We start from the raw sequence: 20,807 nt of genomic DNA, 5'->3' as shown, positions 1-20,807 counted from the left end.
GAAAAGGGGTAACGGTGGCTTCTAGTATCTCTAATATGGGACTATGCTCGGTCAGTGTAACTTGATGGCATGCAGTTTTTGACTCTTTTGTTGTTCTTGCCTTTTACGTTGTTGGAGTTCCTATGTTTATTGTTTTTCTAATTATATTTTCTTTACTTTCTGTCAGTTCATTTTCTGTTACATTCCACACACCATATACCACAACCTGTGTAGCCATTACTAAGTTGATGAGCATCTGCTTTTTGTCTGTTTCTTTGTTACTATAAAAAGTGCTGTTATGGATATTTTAGTGTACATGAGGCCTTTCTTTTTTTTGTCAGTCATTGACATCCTTAAGGTATGTGCTGAGATGAGTTGTCTGTATCAAAGGATGTGGATGTTTTACTTACTTTCTTTCCAAATTGCTTTCTAGAATAGATTGATTCACAACTCCAACAACAGTGCCTCTTTCTCCAGGCTGTGTTAACTATTTCTAGCTTTTGTTGTTTTTGCCAGTTTGCTAGTGTTAAGTGAAACCTTAGGGTTGTTTTGATGTTTGTTTCTCTTATTAGTGATTTAGATCATTCTTAAATATGGTTATTAAGAGTTTGAAATTTTTTTGAGTACTATTTGTTTCTATCTTTTGATTATTCATCTTTTGCAGAATGGTTTTTGACCACTTAAAACCATTTTCTCATTGCCTTCTCTATGCTGTAAATAAGTTTCTTACAATATACTAATGGTGACTTCTTCTCTGTACAGGAAGCCTCTTTTGAGTATCTTCAGAATGAAGGGGAGCGTCTCCTCCTGGAAGCCATGGATGAGTTGGAGGTTGCTTTTAACAATACCAATGTCCGAACCGATTGCAACCATATCTTCCTTAACTTTGTGCCCACAGTTATCATGGACCCATCAAAGGTACATCTGTTCTAATTGTTTCAGTTAGCACCATCAAGAATGAGGGAGTTAGGTAGTACATTAGTACATACTCAGTCTGTCTTGGTCCCAAGAACGTACTGGGATACTTCCCGTAGACAAACCTGTATTGCTAAAAAACCTCCATAACAAAAATCTACTCACTGTTTTTCTCTAGATAAGTTGAACTTGAATATAGCACCATATTATTTTAAGTTAACAGTAAGAGACGATGGTGATCTGTAGAAAAAGGAAGAATCTCTACTCCCTTTCCATTGTTTCCTCTTTTGTAAAATTTGTGAAAGTTTTCTCATTTGGAATGATACCTTTTGTTGTTATTTAGCTAGAGTCTTCCCCTGTGTATGCTAGTCTATAGGACTAATTTGGGCATTCTGGAAAATTGCATGAACTCTACAGTCACATGGGTATTTTTGTGAAAATTCTTGCTTCAGTGCACTAAACATCACCCTAGTGGCCTCCAAGAGTTAATGCAGCTTCCCAAAGTGTCTAACTTATTCCTCTTGAGTCTTTTTCACGGGGTGAAAATTTGGTTAATAAGACATTTCACACACATTACATGTGGTCCCTTCCCTAGAGGATCTGTTTTTAAAATGCATGGCATAGCATGCAAGGAATAAAAACGAAGGGATTCTGTAGTTGACCTCCAACCCTTAGGGTGATAATCTTTTCTCATCATTCCCTGGGCTCCCCTTTCTTTTTATTGGGTCCCATGATCTTCATTGCTTTTCCTAAGATTGGGAAGTTTTGGTGACGGTGCAAACTAGTAGAGGGAGAAATAATCTGACTTTCTCAGGCTCAGTTATGGACACGGTCCTTTGCATTTTGAACCTTATATCTAAAATATGAATCTCGAATTTTATTATCAAAACCCAGGTTAATGCTGTAATATCTGTCACCTATCAAGAAAACTGGGGAAGAGCAGAGAAGAGGTGACCCCCTAGAATCTCATTACTTTTTTGTTGGAGTAAAACTCACCCAAGCAAGCTGGAATTCTAGCTTAAAATATGGCCTGGCTATTTTCTATTCTTTTATTTCTCAGTTTCCCAGTAAATTCAAATGTTATCAGTCTTCTTTACCATAGGAATGTCAGTTCCCTGAATAGAGAAGTTCTCTATTTTTGGACTTTTGATCTCTAAAAATTTTCAAGAAGAGAATAGAGAGAATCTTTTTATCTGAAGTAACTATGGTAAATGCAGTGGGATAGACATAGGGGCCTCTTCTGGTTTCAGAATTTTGATTAGTGCCAAAAGAAACTGCCAGTACAAGCCATACCGTGTGAGAAGAGAAACATGCAGATGAGACTCAAGAAAAGGCAAATGTGAAAGAAGTTTAGAAGTCTTCTGAGGTCTTGAGGGAAAGTGTTTTTTACAAAAGCATTCACTTCATTTAGGGTGACATCTCTTGGGAACTGTTGGTCGCTATGTTGAAAAAAAATATTTCTCAACTTAATGTTACTGAAGAGAATTACCTCTGAGGACATGGATGTAGGTAAAATAGTCCTTCTCCCTGAAAACTGGGTATACTGATCTGTCTTGTTGGATTGAAAGAACTTAATCTGTACCATTTCCTTAGACACCTCAGTGATACATGCAACATGGACTGAGCTTTAAAGCTTCTGGACGTAAGAGAAACTTTGAGCACCCCCAACAGATTTGCCTTTCTTGAATGTGTACGATTTACCAACAAGCGTATATTATAAAGTTTAATAAAACTGCTTGGAGAAAAGCTCATGGTAGTAATTTCTAAGTTGATTTAAAGTCCTGTAAGTGTAATGAAACACGGTTATCATGCATATAAATGTTACTTAATAGCTTTTTACCAGACATTTCATTCTTATTTGGGGCTTTCACTTTAGTCCTGTGGCTCCTAGTTTTGGATATCACAGATTTTTGAAATAAACTGGAGTGAGTATGTGTAAAGAAGGGAGGGGAGAGCGAGCTGCGCAATTTGCAGTGACATGAGGCAGAGGTGTCCCCTCCAGGGGATAGATTTTGAAGGGTCCTTTTTGTTGGTTTTTTTTTTTTTTTTGCTTTTGTATAGGACTGTGACTAGGTTCTGCCTTTGAAAAGCAGCAGTCCTTTACTCTCCAAGCAGACTTGGGAGCTCTTCAGAAGAGGGTATTTATTAAGTCTGTGTGTGTTCTCTGGTTTGTTGTTGTCAGATTGAGGAGTCTGTGAGGAGCATGGTGATGCGCTATGGAAGCCGGCTTTGGAAACTCCGAGTTCTCCAAGCAGAGCTGAAAATTAACATCCGCTTAACACCAATTGGAAAAGCAATTCCCATCCGCCTCTTCTTGACCAATGAGTCTGGCTATTACTTGGACATAAGTCTATACAAGGAGGTGACTGACTCCCGGACAGCACAGGTATGATAGCCAGAGCTTGATGAGCTTCACTGATCATGTCACTGATAGTGATGTTAAAGTCAAGGCCCCTGGATTTCTCTTAATGGAAAAGACTGGAAAGAGACCCACTAGCATATCCGATAGCTTCCTAAATGACGGTTGCTCCAAAAGACATGCCTACCCCAAGGACTTCAACTTCTTAGACGTTACTGAGACTAAATCATGGCATATGCTGAATGAGCCTCTTTTGGAGGTTCTCTAAGTCTTTTTAGTTCAGGACCCTTTGAAAGGATTCTTGTGCTCATTTTGCAGTCATGATTATTCCACTCTAACTTTCCTGGGTGTTGTTCTTCTTGAAACTATTATTGTCACTCATGGTCAAGTAGATAAAAAACAGGTGGAGAAATTCAGTATAATTCTAATAGCCTAAGGAATACCAAAACCAGATATTTGCCTGTTAAGTATTATGCCATCTACATGTCACCTCTCCTTGAAAGTTCAAGGTACTGTTGATATTTTCAAGGTACTATTGATATTTTGTCCTAGTACATTTGTGGGTAATAGAAAATAACTTATTCTTCATATCTAAAAATGGAAACCCAAAGAATAACAATTCCAATGGGGGCAGGGAGCTGGAGGAAATAGAGGTTTTCTTTCTTTGTTAAACCAGACCCCATTCACTTTTGCTTTTTGCTGGAACCTGGATTTAGATTGGTTCATCTTTGCTCTTCTCTTTTGAAGGAAAGATGTCATACTTTGGGGAGTCTGCTGCTTAGAAAATTGTTCTTATGTACCTTCACAAATTCCTTCATCCTTTCTCCTATACTCTGGATCTCAGTATGGATTATATGACTGTAGTTGTGTCATTTTGATTCTAGGAACAGAAGTAGGAAAAATCATTTTTGCCTGTCTTTTGAAGCAGGTTTAAAAATCTGAGCCGGTTGGAGTATTATCAAAGTGACCTTTCATTTCATTGTGTTTTTGGCTTTCAGTGTGAGATGGTCAAAAAAAGTCTATCCTTATAAGAACTTAACAGTTAAAACAGAGAAAGAATGAGAGAATATGAGGAGGAAAATATGAGTGTTCAGAATTTTTTGCTGCATTTGATGTTTTTCACAGCATCCTTAAGGACATTTTCAGTTAGAATTTTCCATAGGCAGGGATGTTTTTAATTAAATTATGCAGTGACTTCAAGGCAGGTCCATTCTTGTGAAAAATAAGATGGCCTCTTGAGATTTTAATGTTTTTGATAAATATGTGTGTTCATAAATGTTTGCTCTTTAGAACTGCTTATCTATTTATTTATTTTTTTAGTGTTGATACTTTTTTAAAAATTTTTTTTTAATTTTTATTTATTTATTTAACTTACAACATTCATTTTCACAAAATTTTGGGTTCCACATTTTCTCCCCTTTTGTCCCCTCCCTCCACCCCAAAACACCGAGCATTCTGATTGCCCCTAGCACCAATCTGCTCTCTCTTCTATCATCTCTCCCTGCCCTTGTCTCCATCTTCTCTTTTGTCCTGTAGGGCCAAATAACTTTCTATGCCCCTTTACCTGTATTTCTTATTTCCTAGTGGCAAGAAGGGTACTCGACAGTTGTTCCTAAAACTTTGAGTTCCAACTTCTTTTCCTCCCTCCCTCCCCACCCCTTCCCTTTGGAAGGCAAGCAATTCAATATAGGCCAAATCTGTGTAGTTTTGCAAATGACTTCCATAATAGTCGTGTTGTGTAAGACTAACTATATTTCCCTCCATCCTATCCTGTCCCCCATTACTTCTATTCTCTCTTTTGATCCTGTCCCCATGAGTGTTGACCTCAAATTGCTCCCTCCTCCCCATGCCCTCCCTTCCATCATCCCCCCCACCCTGCTTATCCCCTTATCCCCCACTTTCCTGTGTTGTAAGATAGGTTTTCATACCAAAATGAGTGCATTTTATTCCTTCCTTTAGTGTAATGTGATAAGAGTACATTTCATGGTTTTCTCTCACCTCCCCTCTTTATCCCTCCACTAATAAGTCTTTTGCTTGCCTCTTTTATGAGAGATAGTTTGCCCCATTCCATTTCTCCCTTTCTCCTCCCAATATAGTTCTCTGTCACTGCTTGATTTCATTTTTTTAAGATATGATCCCATCCTCTTCAGTTTACTCTGTGCACTCTGTCTCTATGTGTGTGTGCGTGTGCTAATGCATGTGCATGTATGTAATCTCACCCAGTACCCAGATACTGAATAGTTTCAAGAGTTACAAATATTGCCTTTCCATGTAGGAATGTAAACAGTTCATCTTTTGTAAGTCCCTTATGACTTCTCTTTGCTGTTTACCTTTTCATGCTTCTCATCATTCTTGTGTTTGAAAGTCAAATTTTCTTTTCAGCTCTGGTCTTTTCATCAAGAATGCTTGAAAGTCCTCTATTTCATTGAAAGACCAATTTTTAGGGGGCGGAGCCAAGATGGCGGAGTAGAAAGACTCACATACACATAGCTCCGAACCCACAACCCATAGAACATCTACAAAAAAGTAACTCACGGCGAATTCTGCACCCAGAGGCCACAGAACATCGGAGCGAGGGAGGTTTCTGTTCCAGAGAGACCTGCAAACCTCTCGCAAAAGGTCCTTCGTGCCGCGGACTGGGCGCCGGGACTGGGAGCTGAGTACAGCCCGGCTGCGGCACCGAGAGGAAAAGATCCGAGTGGGCTTCAGGGACGGGATCTCCAGCAGCCACGCGGGTCCCTCCACCCACAGGTGACAGGGGTCGGTGAGAGGGTCTCTTTGGTGGGTCAAGAGGGGAGTGGGGTCCCCCCATAACTCAGGCCCCCTCAGGAGGCAACAGCAGAGGCAGGAGCAGACCAGGGCTCCCCAAGCAGGCAGGAGCCCAGATCCGTTGTTGAAGATCTCTGCATAAACCCCCTGAGGGAACTGAGCCCCAGAGGTGGCCCTGCCCCCACCTGAGCAACTGAACTTAATCTCACACTGAATAGCAGCCCTGCTCCCACCAAAAGCCCTGAGGCTGGGAAGCAGCATTTAAATCTCAAACCCCAAGCGCTGGCTGGAAGGATCCGGAGGAGAAGTGGGTGTGAAGAGAATATTCAGAAGTCAAATCACTGGCTGGGAAAATGCCCAGAAAAGGGAAAAGAAATAAGACTATAGAAGGTTACTTTCTTGGGGAACAGGCATTTCCTCCCTTCCTTTCTGATCAGGAAGAACAATGCTTACCATCAGGCAAAGACACAGAAGTCAAGGCTTCTATATCCCAGCCCAATCAATGGGATCAGGCCATAGAACAGCTCATAGAAAATCAAGTTAGAGAAGTGGAAGAAAAGCTGGGAAGAGAAATGAGAGACATGCAGTCAAAGCATGAACAGCAGATCAGCTCCCTGCTAAAGGAGACCCAAAAAAATGCTGAAGAAAATAACACCGTGAAAAATAGGCTAACTCAGTTGGCAAAAGAGGTCCAAAAAGCCAGTGAGGAGAAGAATGCTTTCAAAAGCAGAATTAGCCAAATGGAAAAGGAGATTCAAAAACTCACTGAAGAAAATAGTTCTTTCAAAATTAGAATGGAACAGATGGAGGCTAATGACTTTATGAGAAACCAAGAAATCACAAAACAAAACCAAAAGAATGAAAAAATGGAAGATAATGTGAAATATCTCATTGGAAAAACAACTGACCTGGAGAATAGATCCAGGAGAGACAATTTAAAAATTATGGGACTACCTGAAAGCCAGGATCAAAAAAAGAGCCTAGACATCATCTTTCATGAAACTATCAAGGAAAACTGCCTGGAGATTCTGGAACCAGAGGGCAAAATAAGTATTCAAGGAATCCACAGATCACCGCCTGAAAGAGATCCAAAAAGAGAAACTCCTAGGAACATTGTGGCCAAATTCCAGAGTTCCCAGGTCAAGGAGAAAATATTGCAAGCAGCTAGAAAGAAACAATTCAAGTACTGTGGAAATACAATCAGGATAACACAAGATCTAGCAGCTTCTACATTAAGGGATTGAAGGGCATGGAATAGGATATTCCAGAAGTCAAAGGAACTAGGACTAAAACCAAGAATCACCTACCCAGCAAAACTGAGTATAATACTTCAGGGGAAAAATTGGTCTTTCAATGAAATAAGAGGATGAAGCCTGCTCGGATCTGCTCCTCTTGGTGCTGCGCGGGCAAGGGAGGGCTGGGCTCGGCTCCGGGTCCGGTGCGCGACGGACCTTTGGTGTCTGTTTTCTGGGCTCTCTGGAACAGAAATCTCGTCTGCTCCCTTGTTCTGTGGCTTCTGCTGCTCCAGAATTTGTTGGGAGTTCTTCTTTACAGATTTTATAGGCTGTGGGTTCGGAGCTAGCATATGTGTGTCTTTCTACTCCTCCATCTTGGCTCTGCCCAGTAGAACTGCTTTTTTAAAAAATTAGAAAGATCTGAGGTTTTTCTCACACTTGTTTCTAGTGGTACCAGGTACTGGTTCTCTCAGTCAATGCCTTAGACATAGTAGGTGTTCTGTAAATATTTATTGAATAAATAAATGACCAAACCTCCTCCATTTTGAAGGCAGGCTTCCTTTTAGCATAGCTGTGGACATTTTAAGGAAGGCTTAATGGGAAGGGTTTCCCAGGGGCCCTCTTATAGATGAGTTAAAAAAGCTATAGCCACATAAACTAGGATCCTGGCTAATTTCCAGAGGATTGGATGGACAGATACGGAATCCTCAAGGCCCAATTCTGGTGGCTTCTTCTTAACAGGTTAAGTTGATTTATATATGAATTTAAGGAGTGTGGAAATAAGTGGGTTAGTGGTAACTGAAAGAAGGTATACAGGTCTGACAGTCTCTGGTGAAAAGTGCATGTGTACTGTATACATATGTGTTTGTGGGGTATATTTTATATGTACACAGAACTAAAAGTCACACCCATGGTTGTGTATATTATGTGTTCATGAACTCAAGACATGAAAATCTCTAGATCTCTAAACTGTGTTCATGGGGCAAGGATATTAGGCTAACATGAATGGCTAAAATTCACAGGACAATCCCAAACACTAATTTTTATCACTGACTAAACCACCTGATGTATCACATCTTTCCTGAGTCTGCTAACAAAAATTAAAATTAGGTGTGTTGAGTATCATTTTTCCTTTTCTTCCTCCTACTGTCTGGTATAGATGCTAATGAATGATGAAATGGCCAAAACTCAGGTAGCTGTGGGGAGGAGAAGAGGCCTAGGACTCCAAGAAAGCTTTTTCCATCCCTCTGAATTAGATGGACTCTTCCTCCCTGACTTCTGTGGTATATTGTACCTCTCCTGTAGTACTTATCACTTCCGTAGTATTTTAATTATAAGCTCTTTGAAATCAGAGGCTGTGCTTCTTTTTTACATCCTCTACTGTACCCACCACAGTACCTTATACATAATAGGTGCTCAGTAAGTGCTTTTGGAATTCCTCCCTTTCTCACCTTACTTTTCCATTTTCAGTATCTCAAAATTTGTTTTCCTCTAGCTTTCCAACATCACAATCCCTGAAGTGTCCTTTTCCAGGGACTTTGTGATAGTCATCTACATCAGTGGTATCAAGCTTAAATGGATACAGGGCTCCTGAGGTAGAAGTAAAGATCCCCGCGAGTTGCATATTAATATAATTTAAAAATGTAATACCATCTGTGTTTTATTGCATCTTTATATATTTTTCAATTATACTTTATATTTTTAAAAATATTATTTAATATTATATTTTTATTATTTTATTTAATATTATATTTTTAATCTGGTTCAGACCACATTCAAGGGAGTTGAGGGCCTATGGACTGCCTGGTTAATACCTCTGATCTGCAAAGTGGTCTTCCAGAAGCTTGTGAAGCAAATCTATACCATGGATGGAAATGGATTAGTTTTCTTTGTATGTATCCTAGAACTGAGACCATAGACCTGAGTGGGGCAGAGATCAGACTTAGGTATTGATAGAAGTCCTTAGTTCCTTTCCACTGACAAGTCATCAGGTCTCTAGATAGAGTCATTAATACTGATTAGTGACTATTCTTTTTATATCTGGATATATGCTCCTACATACATAAACATATATTGCTCCCCTTTTATTATTTACTGCATTGTGAATATATAGTTTGTGCATTCATGCGTACAGTGCCTAGTTCAGTGTCATATACCCTGTGGGTACTCAGTAAATATTAATTGACTTGAAATAATAGCATCCCTTATAAATATTCATCAGCAAATAAAACTATCTAAATATATAGGGTATGAAGTACCCTCCTAGAAACATTTGAGTTAAAATGGTTAAAAACCATCTTATTAATTCTGTCATATGATATGATGGGCCTGCTATAGTCATATCCATAGTGTACTGCAATATAGACCTGAGTAATACCTCTGTCACTAGAGAGAGTTACTATAGGATATGTCTTGATAGCTCACTTGGCAGTAGGTGTATGTGAAGATGATTTATACCATGTCTCTGGCAGAGAGTTTTATACTTGTAAATTTGAAGCCTTAAGCAAAATGTAATACAGTACTTATGAACTACCTTTGTTGAGAATTGACCTGGTTTCCATTATCAAAGAGAAGACAAGAAGAGAATCTATTGGCTGGACTGAGCTCTGCCTGCTTTAGAACTGTCCTGATTGGTTAGTTGGCACACTTTCTGAATGCAAGAAAAAGAGAGAAGAGGGTTCAGTTTGCCCTAAATCTTAAACATGACTGCTCTGGTATGTCACCTTGAACTTGGACAGTACTTCTGTATTGATTGATTACTGCCTTTTCAGAAGTAAAAGTGGCTGCTTTTTGATGTCATATAATCTCTAGGAAGTGAGAACATTGAATATATTGTATCATAGAAGCCTATCTGAGCTTATAGCCAGTGATGCTTCCAGAAAGTAAAAAAGGTTTAAAAGGAAATACGTTTTCTCTAGATGTCTACCTGAGTCAGAATTTCTGAGTGGAAAGGTACCTCAATGACCATCAAGCCCAACCAATACATGGAGGAATTCCTCCCTCTAACATACTCAACAAATAGTTGTCCAACTTCATACCAAACTCCTTGTTTACTGATTTGTTCCATCCATTGATCCACTGTATCCATTTGCTCTACCTTCTGATTGTTTCATTTAGTTATTGTTATTTACCTTTCACCTTGTCTTGCCAGCTTCTATTCCATAGCTTTTTTTTTCCCCTTCATTTTTTAAATATAGCTTTATTTTTAAAAAATTATAAGCTTGTTGGGGCAACAAGGTGGTACAGTGAATAGAGCACTGGCCCTGGAGTCAAGAGGACCTAAGTTCAAATCCAGCCTCAGACATGTGACACTTAGTAGCTGTATGATCTTGGGCAAGTCACTTAACCCCAATTGCCTTGCCTTCCCTCCTCCAAAAAACAAGCCTCCTCCTGTTACCCCCCCCCCCCATTACAAACTTGTCAAATGTCAACACACATGAACATTTCCCAATTAAAAAAATAGTGAGAATATAAACTGTTATACAATGCTTTTGTTTAAAGTACATATTAAATTTAACACGGTACATCAACACTATCAACTCTGTATATATTCAGTTGTGCTATCATCTGAGTATTTTTTTGAAAAATGTTTTATTGCTTTTCTTCTCTTCTTTTTGGTATCACTATCATTATCCCTGACCCCTCTCCAATCTATCCCTGAAGAAAGAGCTGTCTTAGAACAAATATAGTCAAACAAAACAGATCCCACATTGTACGTGTCTGACAGTGTATGGGTTGTTTAGCACCTGTAATCCATTTACAGGATGGTGGGATGCATGCTTCATTATCATTCTTCTAGAGTTGTGCTTAATCTTAAATTTGAAAAATTTTAAAGTTTTTTTCCTCACAAAATTTTGGTTATTTCATGAATTGTCTTCCTTGTTCTTCTCATGTCAGGCTTAATCATTTTATACAAGGTTTCCCAGGTTTCTCTAAAATCCATACCTTCCTTTTGTTGTGATAATATCACATTATTCATATTCTATAATTTATTCAGCCATTCCTTGATTGAACATCTGCTTCCCCCCCCCCCCCCCCCCCCCATTCTTTGTTATAACAAAAACTGTTCCTGTAACTGTTTCTATACAAAGGTGTTCTTTTCCTCTGTCTTTGATCTTTAGGAGTGTAAGCCTACTAGTGATGTCATTAGTTTAAAGGGTTATATGTGGTTTGATGACTTTTTGGGTATAGATTAAAAGTTCTTTCCCAGAATGATTTCCAGCTTCATCAGTGCATCAATATGTCTGTCTTCTTCCAACAATTATCATTTTCATTTTTTGTCATCTTTGCCAGTCTGATAGGTGTGAGGTGGAACCTCACAGTTTTCATTTGCACTTCCCTAATTATTAGTGATTTGGAATGATTTTTTCATCTACAGTTGTCAAGTGATTATGGCTTGCTTGCTTTTCTTTATTTGAGAGTTGCCTGTTCATATACATTGACCATTTATTTATTGGGGAATTGCTTTTTAAAAATTTATTTGTATCAAATCCCTAAATAATTTGGATATTAGATCACTTTTTAGAAAAATTTGCTGCACAAATTTTCCCCCTAGTTAATTGAATCCCTTCTAATCCTAAACTGGTGCTATTTGTACTAAAATTTTTTCCTGATGTATCAGACTTGTTAATTTTATTTCTTGTGATCATCTCTGTCCCTTGTTTGGTCAAGAACTATTCTCCCTTTAGTTTGTTTGATATGATCTTTTATATCTAGGTCATAGATCTGTTTGGAGCTGATTGTGGTATATAGTTTTAGATGTTGGTATAAAATTAATTTCTGCTTTCCAGCTATTCATGGTTTGTGTCAAGTGTATCCTTACCTCCTTACCCTAGCAGTTTGTGTCATGGGTTTTCCAAAAACTGTGCTACAATATTCAATCACTTTTGGGTCTCATGTCTGTAACTTGTTTTTGTTGAGTAGGTTATGTGCTAGATTTAAATTTAGAATGACCTGAGATGGAATACCTTCTCAGACTGTATGATCCTGGGCAAGTCCTTTAACCTCAGTACACTCATCTGTAAAATGAAGATAATAATGGCACCTACCTCAGTCTCAAAGTCTTGACTTTGTAGAATACTATCAGATCCTCTTTTTTCCCACCCCTCTTCATTATTTACTTTGAGATTTTTGACTTTTTGTTCCTTCTAATGAATTTTTTCCCCTACTTCTAAAAATCAATCCTTTATACTTTGTTTCTTTTTCTGTCTCAAGCCACTAATATCATCCCTATATTCCTCTCTCAGTTGAGAATCTTGCCTCATTTTACTAAGATGTATAGAGGCTATTCTTTGTGATCTCCTTCTTCCCAAGTCTACACCTCAAATTCCCACAACATAATCCTGTTTTCTCCTTCTTGGCTTCACTCTGACAAAGAGATGATCCTTCTTACCAAAGGCAACCCCTCTACTTGTGCCCTTGATCATACTCTCTCTAGTCTCCTCCAGAAGGATGCTCTCCCAGTCATCTCATTCTCTCTAATATACACTTCTCTGAGCTATGCTCAGATCTATCTTTTCTTTAAAAGTCTATAATTTGACCCTATCATTCACTCAAGCTATTGCTCTCTATCTTTCCTCCTTTTCATACACAACTTTTGCTTCCACCATTGCCAGACTCCTAAAAAAGCTGCCTCAGCTCTTCTTCTTCGAAAACTCTTCACTCTTCTCTTTCCTTTTCTGCCTTCCTTTTTTCCCCAACCATCATTCTTTTTGAACTCTGTAGTTCTTCCCCATCTTCTGGTATTACTTAGCATTTTTCTTTGTATGTTTTATTCCCTAATGTAGAATGCAAAATCCTTGATGACAAGAAATGGTTTAGGTTTGTTTTGTATTTACATCCCCAGTCCTTCTCATGCTGACTTGTAAATTAATAGTAATAATAAGTCCAATAACAACAGCAAGTAGCACTTAATAAGTGTAATAGCTTCTTGAGGCATTTAATTTAACTGAAATGAAGTGATTTTTACTTGTGTCTCAGCTCTCCATGTCATTTGCCTTTTCCTGCAGATCATGTTCCAGGCATATGGTGACAAACAGGGACCACTGCATGGAATGTTGATCAATACTCCCTATGTGACCAAAGACCTGCTACAATCCAAGAGGTTCCAGGCACAGACTTTGGGGACGACATATATTTATGATATTCCAGAGATGTTTCGGCAGGTAAAGGAGGCTCGGGAGGTGTTGGGCCTGAATATTTCAGGAAGTAAAGGTTTCCTGAATTTCTGTGTGATATATCTTTCCCTAGAAAAGAAATGTTTTTAAAAAATAAAAATGAGATGATGATTCCACTCCCATTTGATTCATAGTTTTGGATTTGGTCATTCCCAACATGAATGTGAGACAGCAAGAAGTTTCTTAGTAATTTTAACATAAGGAACCCTGAGAGTGGAAATTCTCCACAGAGTAGAAGTAAATGAGTTAAGTCTACAAACATATTGGTGGTTTATCGTGGCCTATAATCTATATTTGGATTCAAAGGTTGGTTCCTTGCCTAAAACTACATTTAAGTTCTGATATTAACAGAAGGGTTATGAAACTTTAGTTCCCAATGTCTTAATTTCAGGGGTAACTTGAGCCCTCTCAGCTGATGAAGTGGGTTAATAATATAATATTGAAATAATACTGAAACAGAGAAAATATACAAATGGCCATAGATAGCATGGTATACAGCTTAAAGTACAAGTTCTTTTTATGATAGATTTATTATAGCTGAATAAAAACTAGCTTATAAGAAAACGTGACATTTTGAATCTCATACTGTATACGAAAATAAATTCTTTTGATCTGTATAGTGGATCTCCTCCATGCAGCAGATAAAAAATAAGACAGAAAGAATACCATATTTGTCCTTTAAAAAAATATGAATACAGGATTTTCCCAAGCATCTGAAGCTAATACTTTCCAGCATTAGTGAATTTGAATTTTAATAAAATATATGACCTTGGTAAGTAGCCTGTCAGTAATCCTAGTATTATTTACAAATACAATAGAATCCCTTTATAACACAAGACATTTTTACATAGGGTTTGGATATACTGCAGATCAAATTATATCTCTTGAAACACAACAGCTATCTAAAGTTTTTTTTAAAAAAAGCCCGATATAACCTCATTAGCTGATAAGGAGTGTTAGCCTTGTGCCCCAGTACCAGTGTGGTTAAGAAATTCCAGGGTGTTGTCCTACTCGTGTCTATTTTATATCTCTTCCTCCCCCTGCTCTGGATGGTGATGATGTGTCGGTACTCATTAGACATTCAGACTTTGAGTATGACTTTGATGGGTTAGGTACAGACACTGATTCCCTCAGAAGTCAGAGCCAGCCGTACAAATGATTTTGAATAGTAGGCCTAACTATCTCTCCAATTTGGGCATGGCCAAAATTACCCATTTTCAGATAGGTGTGGGTCTCCAACAAACCATTTCCATGTGTTAGCCCTGAAGCATATATAGGAAAACCATGGATGTAGCTATGAGAAGAAGAATATTCTTTTGGAGTTCCTACAAGTCATTTTCTTCCATGCCCCCTGAATCCTTGTTATTAATATAGTTGGGCATCTAACAGGGCAGTTGCCACTCTGTTCATTGCTTACATTATTTAGTGGAGGACTACCCCATTTGTGTTAGGGCTTTTCCCCTTCTGAACTCAAGGGGACTGTACCAGCCTCCTGCCTTGAATTTTCCTGCAATATAACTAGGTTTGTTGTTTTGTTTCTGCCCCAGGCCTGAAGTATTTTCCCTTCTCTCCTCTGCCTCTTAGTGTCCCTGGCTTCCTTCAGACCTCAATCTTTCTTGGCCTCCAGCTGCTGAGGCCAGAAATTGCCCCATATTTACTTCATTTTTCTCTATATGTCTTCCTTGGTAGAATCTATGAAACTCCTCTGTGACAGGAGCTGTTTTGTTTTCTTCTTGGTGTGCGCATTGCTTTGCCTACTACCTGTCACAAAGTAGATGCTTAATGCATGTTTGTTGATGGATTTTTTTTTTCTGTGTTAATAAATTGGGAGATAATGGGAAAGCTTATGATTTTCAACAGATGTTTAGTTTCAAATAACTTTTTTGTATTTTCATTAGGATCTGAAGCATTTGTCTATTTAGGAAACTGAGGCCAAGAAATGAAAGAATAGTATGAGGCAAAAATCAACCTAAATTGGGTATATAAAAGTTAAAAAAAATTTTTTAACAGTGAACCTTTTTTTTTTTAACCTTTTTTTTTTAGTCTCTGATCAAACTCTGGGAATCTATGTCAGCCCAAGCATTCCTCCCAGCCCCACCACTGCCTTCTGATATGCTAACTTACACTGAGCTGGTGTTGGATGATCAAGGTCAGCTGGTACACATGAATAGGCTTCCAGGAGGAAATGAGGCAAGTCGCATATCATTTTACTTCTTTCTTTCCTTCTTCCCTCCCTCCCACTCACTAGCCAGGGCTTCTCTCTCACTTAAAATTGTCTTCATCAAGTGCCTACCTCCCTTATAGTTGCAAAGCTGTCAGGTTGGTAGAGCTGTTTAGGAGTGGAAAGCATTAGCTTTGGTGCTGCTTTCCCTCCTTCTCTGATGTGTTGTTGTTTTTCTTTGATTTTTCCTTTTTCACATCATTTATTTGTTGCCCCAGTGATCATGGGTGAATGAATTGTCTTGCAGGTGCCTAAAAAGGCACTTTCATAACCAAAGGTTTAAACATGAAATAAAGAACCTAGTTCTCTTTTCCCTAAGTGTTAGCCAAGGAAGGATACGTTAAGTAGATTTTTAGCTTTTTCTCCCTATAATTCATTGTTTTCTATTGCTCACTATTTTATAATCATACCAATTTCCTGAATTGAGACTGCTTAATTTTTGCACTTACTTTTAAACTTTATGTAAATGTTGATACAAATGAAGAAACTTAAATGTATGAAAAGAATATCCTAAAGAGAGAGGTGGCCTCTTTGGACTTTATGCTACTGTTCCCAGATAAATACCCAGCTGCTCAGAAAGGACTATCTCTAGGATATCATCTGGGAATATTTTGTTTATAGAAGAATTATGCCAGGTACACTTTTGTTTATAAGGAAAATGTGTTGTTTTTCAAACATGAATGTGTCTTAATCAAACATGAGCTGTTGGCTTGTGCATCTATGGTATACCTTTGCCCTGAGTCTACCTTGAGAATGCAAAGAGTAAATGACTTTGTTCTAGGGTTGGCATGAACACTCAGCCAGATGTAGAGTGGAACATCAGACTCATAGGAGTTCTTCTGATGCGACATTTTGATAAGCAAAAGAAACAGGAGGTTAAGGAGAGGAGAATATGATGAATTCTCACTTACACTAATTTTTACACACAAAGTGGAAGCAGAGATGTGGTACTGCTGGTAGCATCTGTTTGGTGAGTCCATGAACAGGGGAATAAAACCTTTTTTTAAATTCTTGGTGCCAGACTTAAATTCTGATTTAGAGAACAGGGGATTCTTCAGGAATGTAGGCACCCTTGCAAACATAAGGCTGAGAGAAAAAAATGTTTCAACTAATGTAATTAAAACACAAAATGATATTTTTTGCCAAGTGAAAAACAGCTGCAGTGCTCTGAGAAACCTCTTGCCATGATCTTTTTCTCCTGCTTTTTCTTGCTCTCATTCTGTGTTTGAGTGGATGGAAACTGGGGGAATAGTGAAGTCCCAGAGGGACAGAGCTCTGTTCTTGCTGAAATTACAAGCACAGAGCTGCCTGGGCATGAACATGTAGTGTTTACTCTGCCAGTATGAATACAAATAGTCTTATTATACGGGACTCTGTACCCAAAGACCACAAAAAAGAATAAAAAAATTAAAGGTTTTTTTTAACCCTTTTAAGACCCAACATATCTTGTGCAGAAACACGATGCACTGAAGAACATCTGCATGTCATATCATAGCTGTTAGTTTCTAACTAGACATGAGAGCCTCCATGTGAACCCCTTTTTGGGGGGCTATGCTGAAATCTGGGTAGAATATTTTCCAATGCCTATTAAAAAAAAACTTTTAATGAAGTGAGTAAATGACCTGCTTTTAGTAAACTTCAGTTTTCCTTCTTAATTGCTTTTTACCTTTTTTTATTCTCTCTCTCTCTCTCTCTCAAGATTGGTCATCCTACAGGCCTGAATTTAGCTTGCTGTTTCTCTTTGTGTCTCAGCTGGGGTAGAGTAAAGACTGATGCCCTTTCTCTGTATAGTTAGTGATGATTGCCCCCAGTGCCTTAGGAAGTCCGTCAGAAGCCTCAGTTAGATTATAAGGTAGGAATGAGGTTTGGGGGGATTAGTATCCAACTCTGTTAGCAATCCCTTCCACATACAATGAGTCATGTCTGCTGAGAGACTGACCAATCCAAGGACTGGGTTTCAGTGGTCAGAGCTCCGAGGGGCAGCTGGTACTTGAAAGATGACGAGGTATTGTAAGGATATATTTTTTCATGCTGAGCCCAGTTTTATCAGGACAGACTGACTTTTGGCTATTTCCATTTAATTTTCCTTTGACCAAGGAGACAAGTTTGTCATGAGTCTGTCATTCCTTGTATTACCTGGAGAATGATGCAGGGCTGAGAGGAAAGGGCTCGTGAAGATGAGACTTAGAACATATCTGCCTTTTCCTAAAGAGAATGGGCAGCTGAACAGAGGATTGAGAAATTGTTTTAATAAAAAGGTATAAAAATGAGCCTAAATCAGTCATACTGTTTCTGAAAGGCAAGGCTCAGTGTAGATGCAGTGATGCTCCATATACATTAAATCATCATAATGGAGTATTCTCCAGAGTTGATAGCTTCTGTCAGCTTGCCATCATGGGCAAGTAGTAGAATTTGAGTTTGAGATTTTGGCTGTTAACCTAAAGAGACCTGGGATGAGTAGAATTGACCAGTCTTACAGTTGTTCTTTGGAGTATCTAGAAGCCACAGAACTTACACTCTTCTGTCCCCCCACTGCTTGTCAGTAGAGACCTGAATGGCTGTGATATTATATAATTATAATGTCCACACTGCATTGGGAACATCATTTCCACTTCTGGGTGCCACCTTGTACAGGGGTCATAGACACTCTGGATCACATGTATACAAGGTAGATCTCAGAAGTCAGATGACTAGAAACCTGGCTTTGAAAGAATCAGTTCAAAGAACTGCTGCTCTTTAGCCTGGAGAAAAGAAGGCTCAGGAGGAACATGATAAGTCTTCAGATATTTGAAGGGTTGTCATGTGGAAGAGGAATGACACTTGTTCTTTTTAATCCTGCAGTGTAGAACTAGGACCCCTGAGAGAAAATGACAGAAATCAGACTTTGACTCTACCTAAAGAAAAACGTATGATTAGAGCCGTTCAGAAAGAAGTCTCTATCCTTACGTTTTCTTTTTTAGAATAATAAATGGAAAAAATGATAATGGGGGAAAGAGTTGGCACAATTTTATTTAATTTTATTTTTGGTAACTTGTTTTCCATTTGAGGGAAGAAGAATATTGACTCTTAAGAGAAATGTGCGCTGCATTTTAAATACTTCTGAATTAGGGGCAGTGAGGGTATTTTCCCTGCATGATGTTGACCACTGTTCTTGGTGCTAACATACTAGCTTGCCCTTTCCAGTGATGGAGGCAGTGCTACTTAATGTATCATGACAGGTGTAGGGAGACACTTATTTTTTCAGTGTCACATTTGAATGACATTGTGTCTGGTGTGAGTTTAAAGTCACAGAGGCAGGGGAATTGTCTCCCAAATCCATGGATCATGTTACTTGCACATAGCTCCAAAGATGAGTTTTTTCCCTTTTGTATTTTTTCCTCCTTAGTTTCATGTAAATGTGGAAACAGAGGGGAATATGATTTGAGGTACTGTATGTAAATAGTCAGACAGATGAATGTGTGCCATTTAGTACAAAATCAGAAGAAAAGCTGCAGAATAGCAGCTTGACTTGACTGCTTCCCAATTTTGAAGAAGTCATGTTCGTTTTGCTGCCAGTTTGCTAACTTGTTTTGATTGTTCAGTGGAAACTGTAATTGTAGGTGGGAAAAATTTGAGTAACAGCTCACAATCCAGTGCAGCTGCTTATCGCGTGAAATCCTGTTATTAAAGGGCTCAGACTAAAAGCGGGCAGAGGGCTGCACGTGGGACCTGACCGAGAGCAGCTCATTCTTGCATTGTAGGAGCCTGGTGAGAAAGAGCACAGACAGGCCTCTTTGAGACTTCAGTCTTTATTCATTGTGAGATATGTTCTCAGCTTTCCATCATCCTTGTACCTCCTAACAGCCCTGTGAAATAGGTTGGTAACCTCTCCCACTTTACAAGTGGGCAAAGTCACCTGTCAAAATGGGGGAGTGTGAGGGAAAGGGGCATGATTTTTTCAGTAGTTTATGGGAGTGAGCTGGAATGAAAATCTTGGAGTTCTTAACTTCAGATTTCATCGGATCATAAAATTTTAGATCTGGAAGGGTATGTTCTAATCCAACCCTTACATTTTCAGATGAAGAAACTGAGGCCTTAAGAAGGGAAATGACTTGACCAAGATTGCAGAACTAGTTAGTAATAGAACTGGGAGAATACCCAGGTCACTAAGTCTGTAAATGCATGTTTTGTGGCTTTCCTCACCTCTTTGATTTGGATTAAGCAATATTTCTCATGTTTCTGTTTGGATGAGAAATAGATGTAGGTTTTTGAGTTAGCTATAATAAATTAGGAGAGAGTGCATATATCAGAAAGGTACTGTTGTTAATCTGTTTAAAAAAATTTGGCAAGAAAAGAAGTTGTCCAAATTTAAACAAAAATGCATTTTTTCCTCCCAAACTTTTATATAAAGGGAATGTATTTTAGAATGGAATGCAATTTGGCAGATCCTCTGTTCTGCTACACTACTACACTGAGTTAATGTGGTGGCTCTGGTTTGCCATTTTTCACATGGACACTAGATGTCAGGGTTTTTCCTTTGCAGCAGTTTTACATTCAGACCTGCTACTCTAATTGCCCCAGTTGGTGAGAGCTCCACATGCTGTCTTTTGCTTTTCCATCAGAGTGAAAAGCTTTGCCCTATGGGCCCTACACTTGATTCCTGGAGATTTGTGGAACTTCACATTTTAACTTTATGTCTTGGGCAAAGGATGAGAATATAAGTGAGTAATACCTGTACAAAATAAATTAAAGTTTAATGACTAGACAAATTTAATGATCTTTTATGTTGGCATTTTTCTCTCTGCTTCCTAGGCTCATTGGTGAAAAGACTGTTAGGAAGAGAACATATAGGAATCTAGTTCTGGGACTGCTCATACCCACCAAATATTCCAAATTTAACAGTTGTACAATAAGGTTTCTTAGAAGTGATCATTTTCTTTACCACCACTGTATGCCCTTCTAGCTTATGTTGGTGTGACCATCTGAAATTTTCAACTTGAGTGTGACATTTTTAGGACATGGGAAGATGAGGAGTCTTTAAGTTTTGTAAGCTAAGTGGATTGGGAGAAATTAATTATTGGATCCATTTTCAGACTTCTTATTGGGGTTCCTAAATCAAAGCTGTTTCTCTCATTTAAAAGATGCATTGCAGCTGTTGGAGCAGCCGGTTCCCC

The 20,807-nt window shown here is 38.5% G+C and overlaps 1 protein-coding gene across 7 annotated transcripts in view; it reads left to right on the top strand.

Annotated features, from left to right (window-relative positions):
• The window catches only part of ACACA (acetyl-CoA carboxylase alpha), a 268,158-nt gene that overhangs the window by 152,433 nt on the left and 94,918 nt on the right, over positions 1 to 20,807 (top strand). For all 7 annotated transcript variants that reach the window (XM_072646950.1, XM_072646948.1, XM_072646949.1 and 4 more), the window contains 4 exons: positions 742 to 897; positions 3,077 to 3,280; positions 13,266 to 13,421; positions 15,477 to 15,623. In XM_072646950.1, coding sequence (XP_072503051.1) covers positions 742 to 897; positions 3,077 to 3,280; positions 13,266 to 13,421; positions 15,477 to 15,623 — 663 coding nt within the window. The remainder of the gene's footprint in view (positions 1 to 741; positions 898 to 3,076; positions 3,281 to 13,265; positions 13,422 to 15,476; positions 15,624 to 20,807) is intronic.

This window comes from Notamacropus eugenii, chromosome 2, assembly GCF_028372415.1.
Source record: "Notamacropus eugenii isolate mMacEug1 chromosome 2, mMacEug1.pri_v2, whole genome shotgun sequence".
NCBI lineage: Eukaryota > Metazoa > Chordata > Mammalia > Diprotodontia > Macropodidae > Notamacropus > Notamacropus eugenii.
This window is presented reverse-complemented; position numbering and strand designations above follow the sequence as displayed.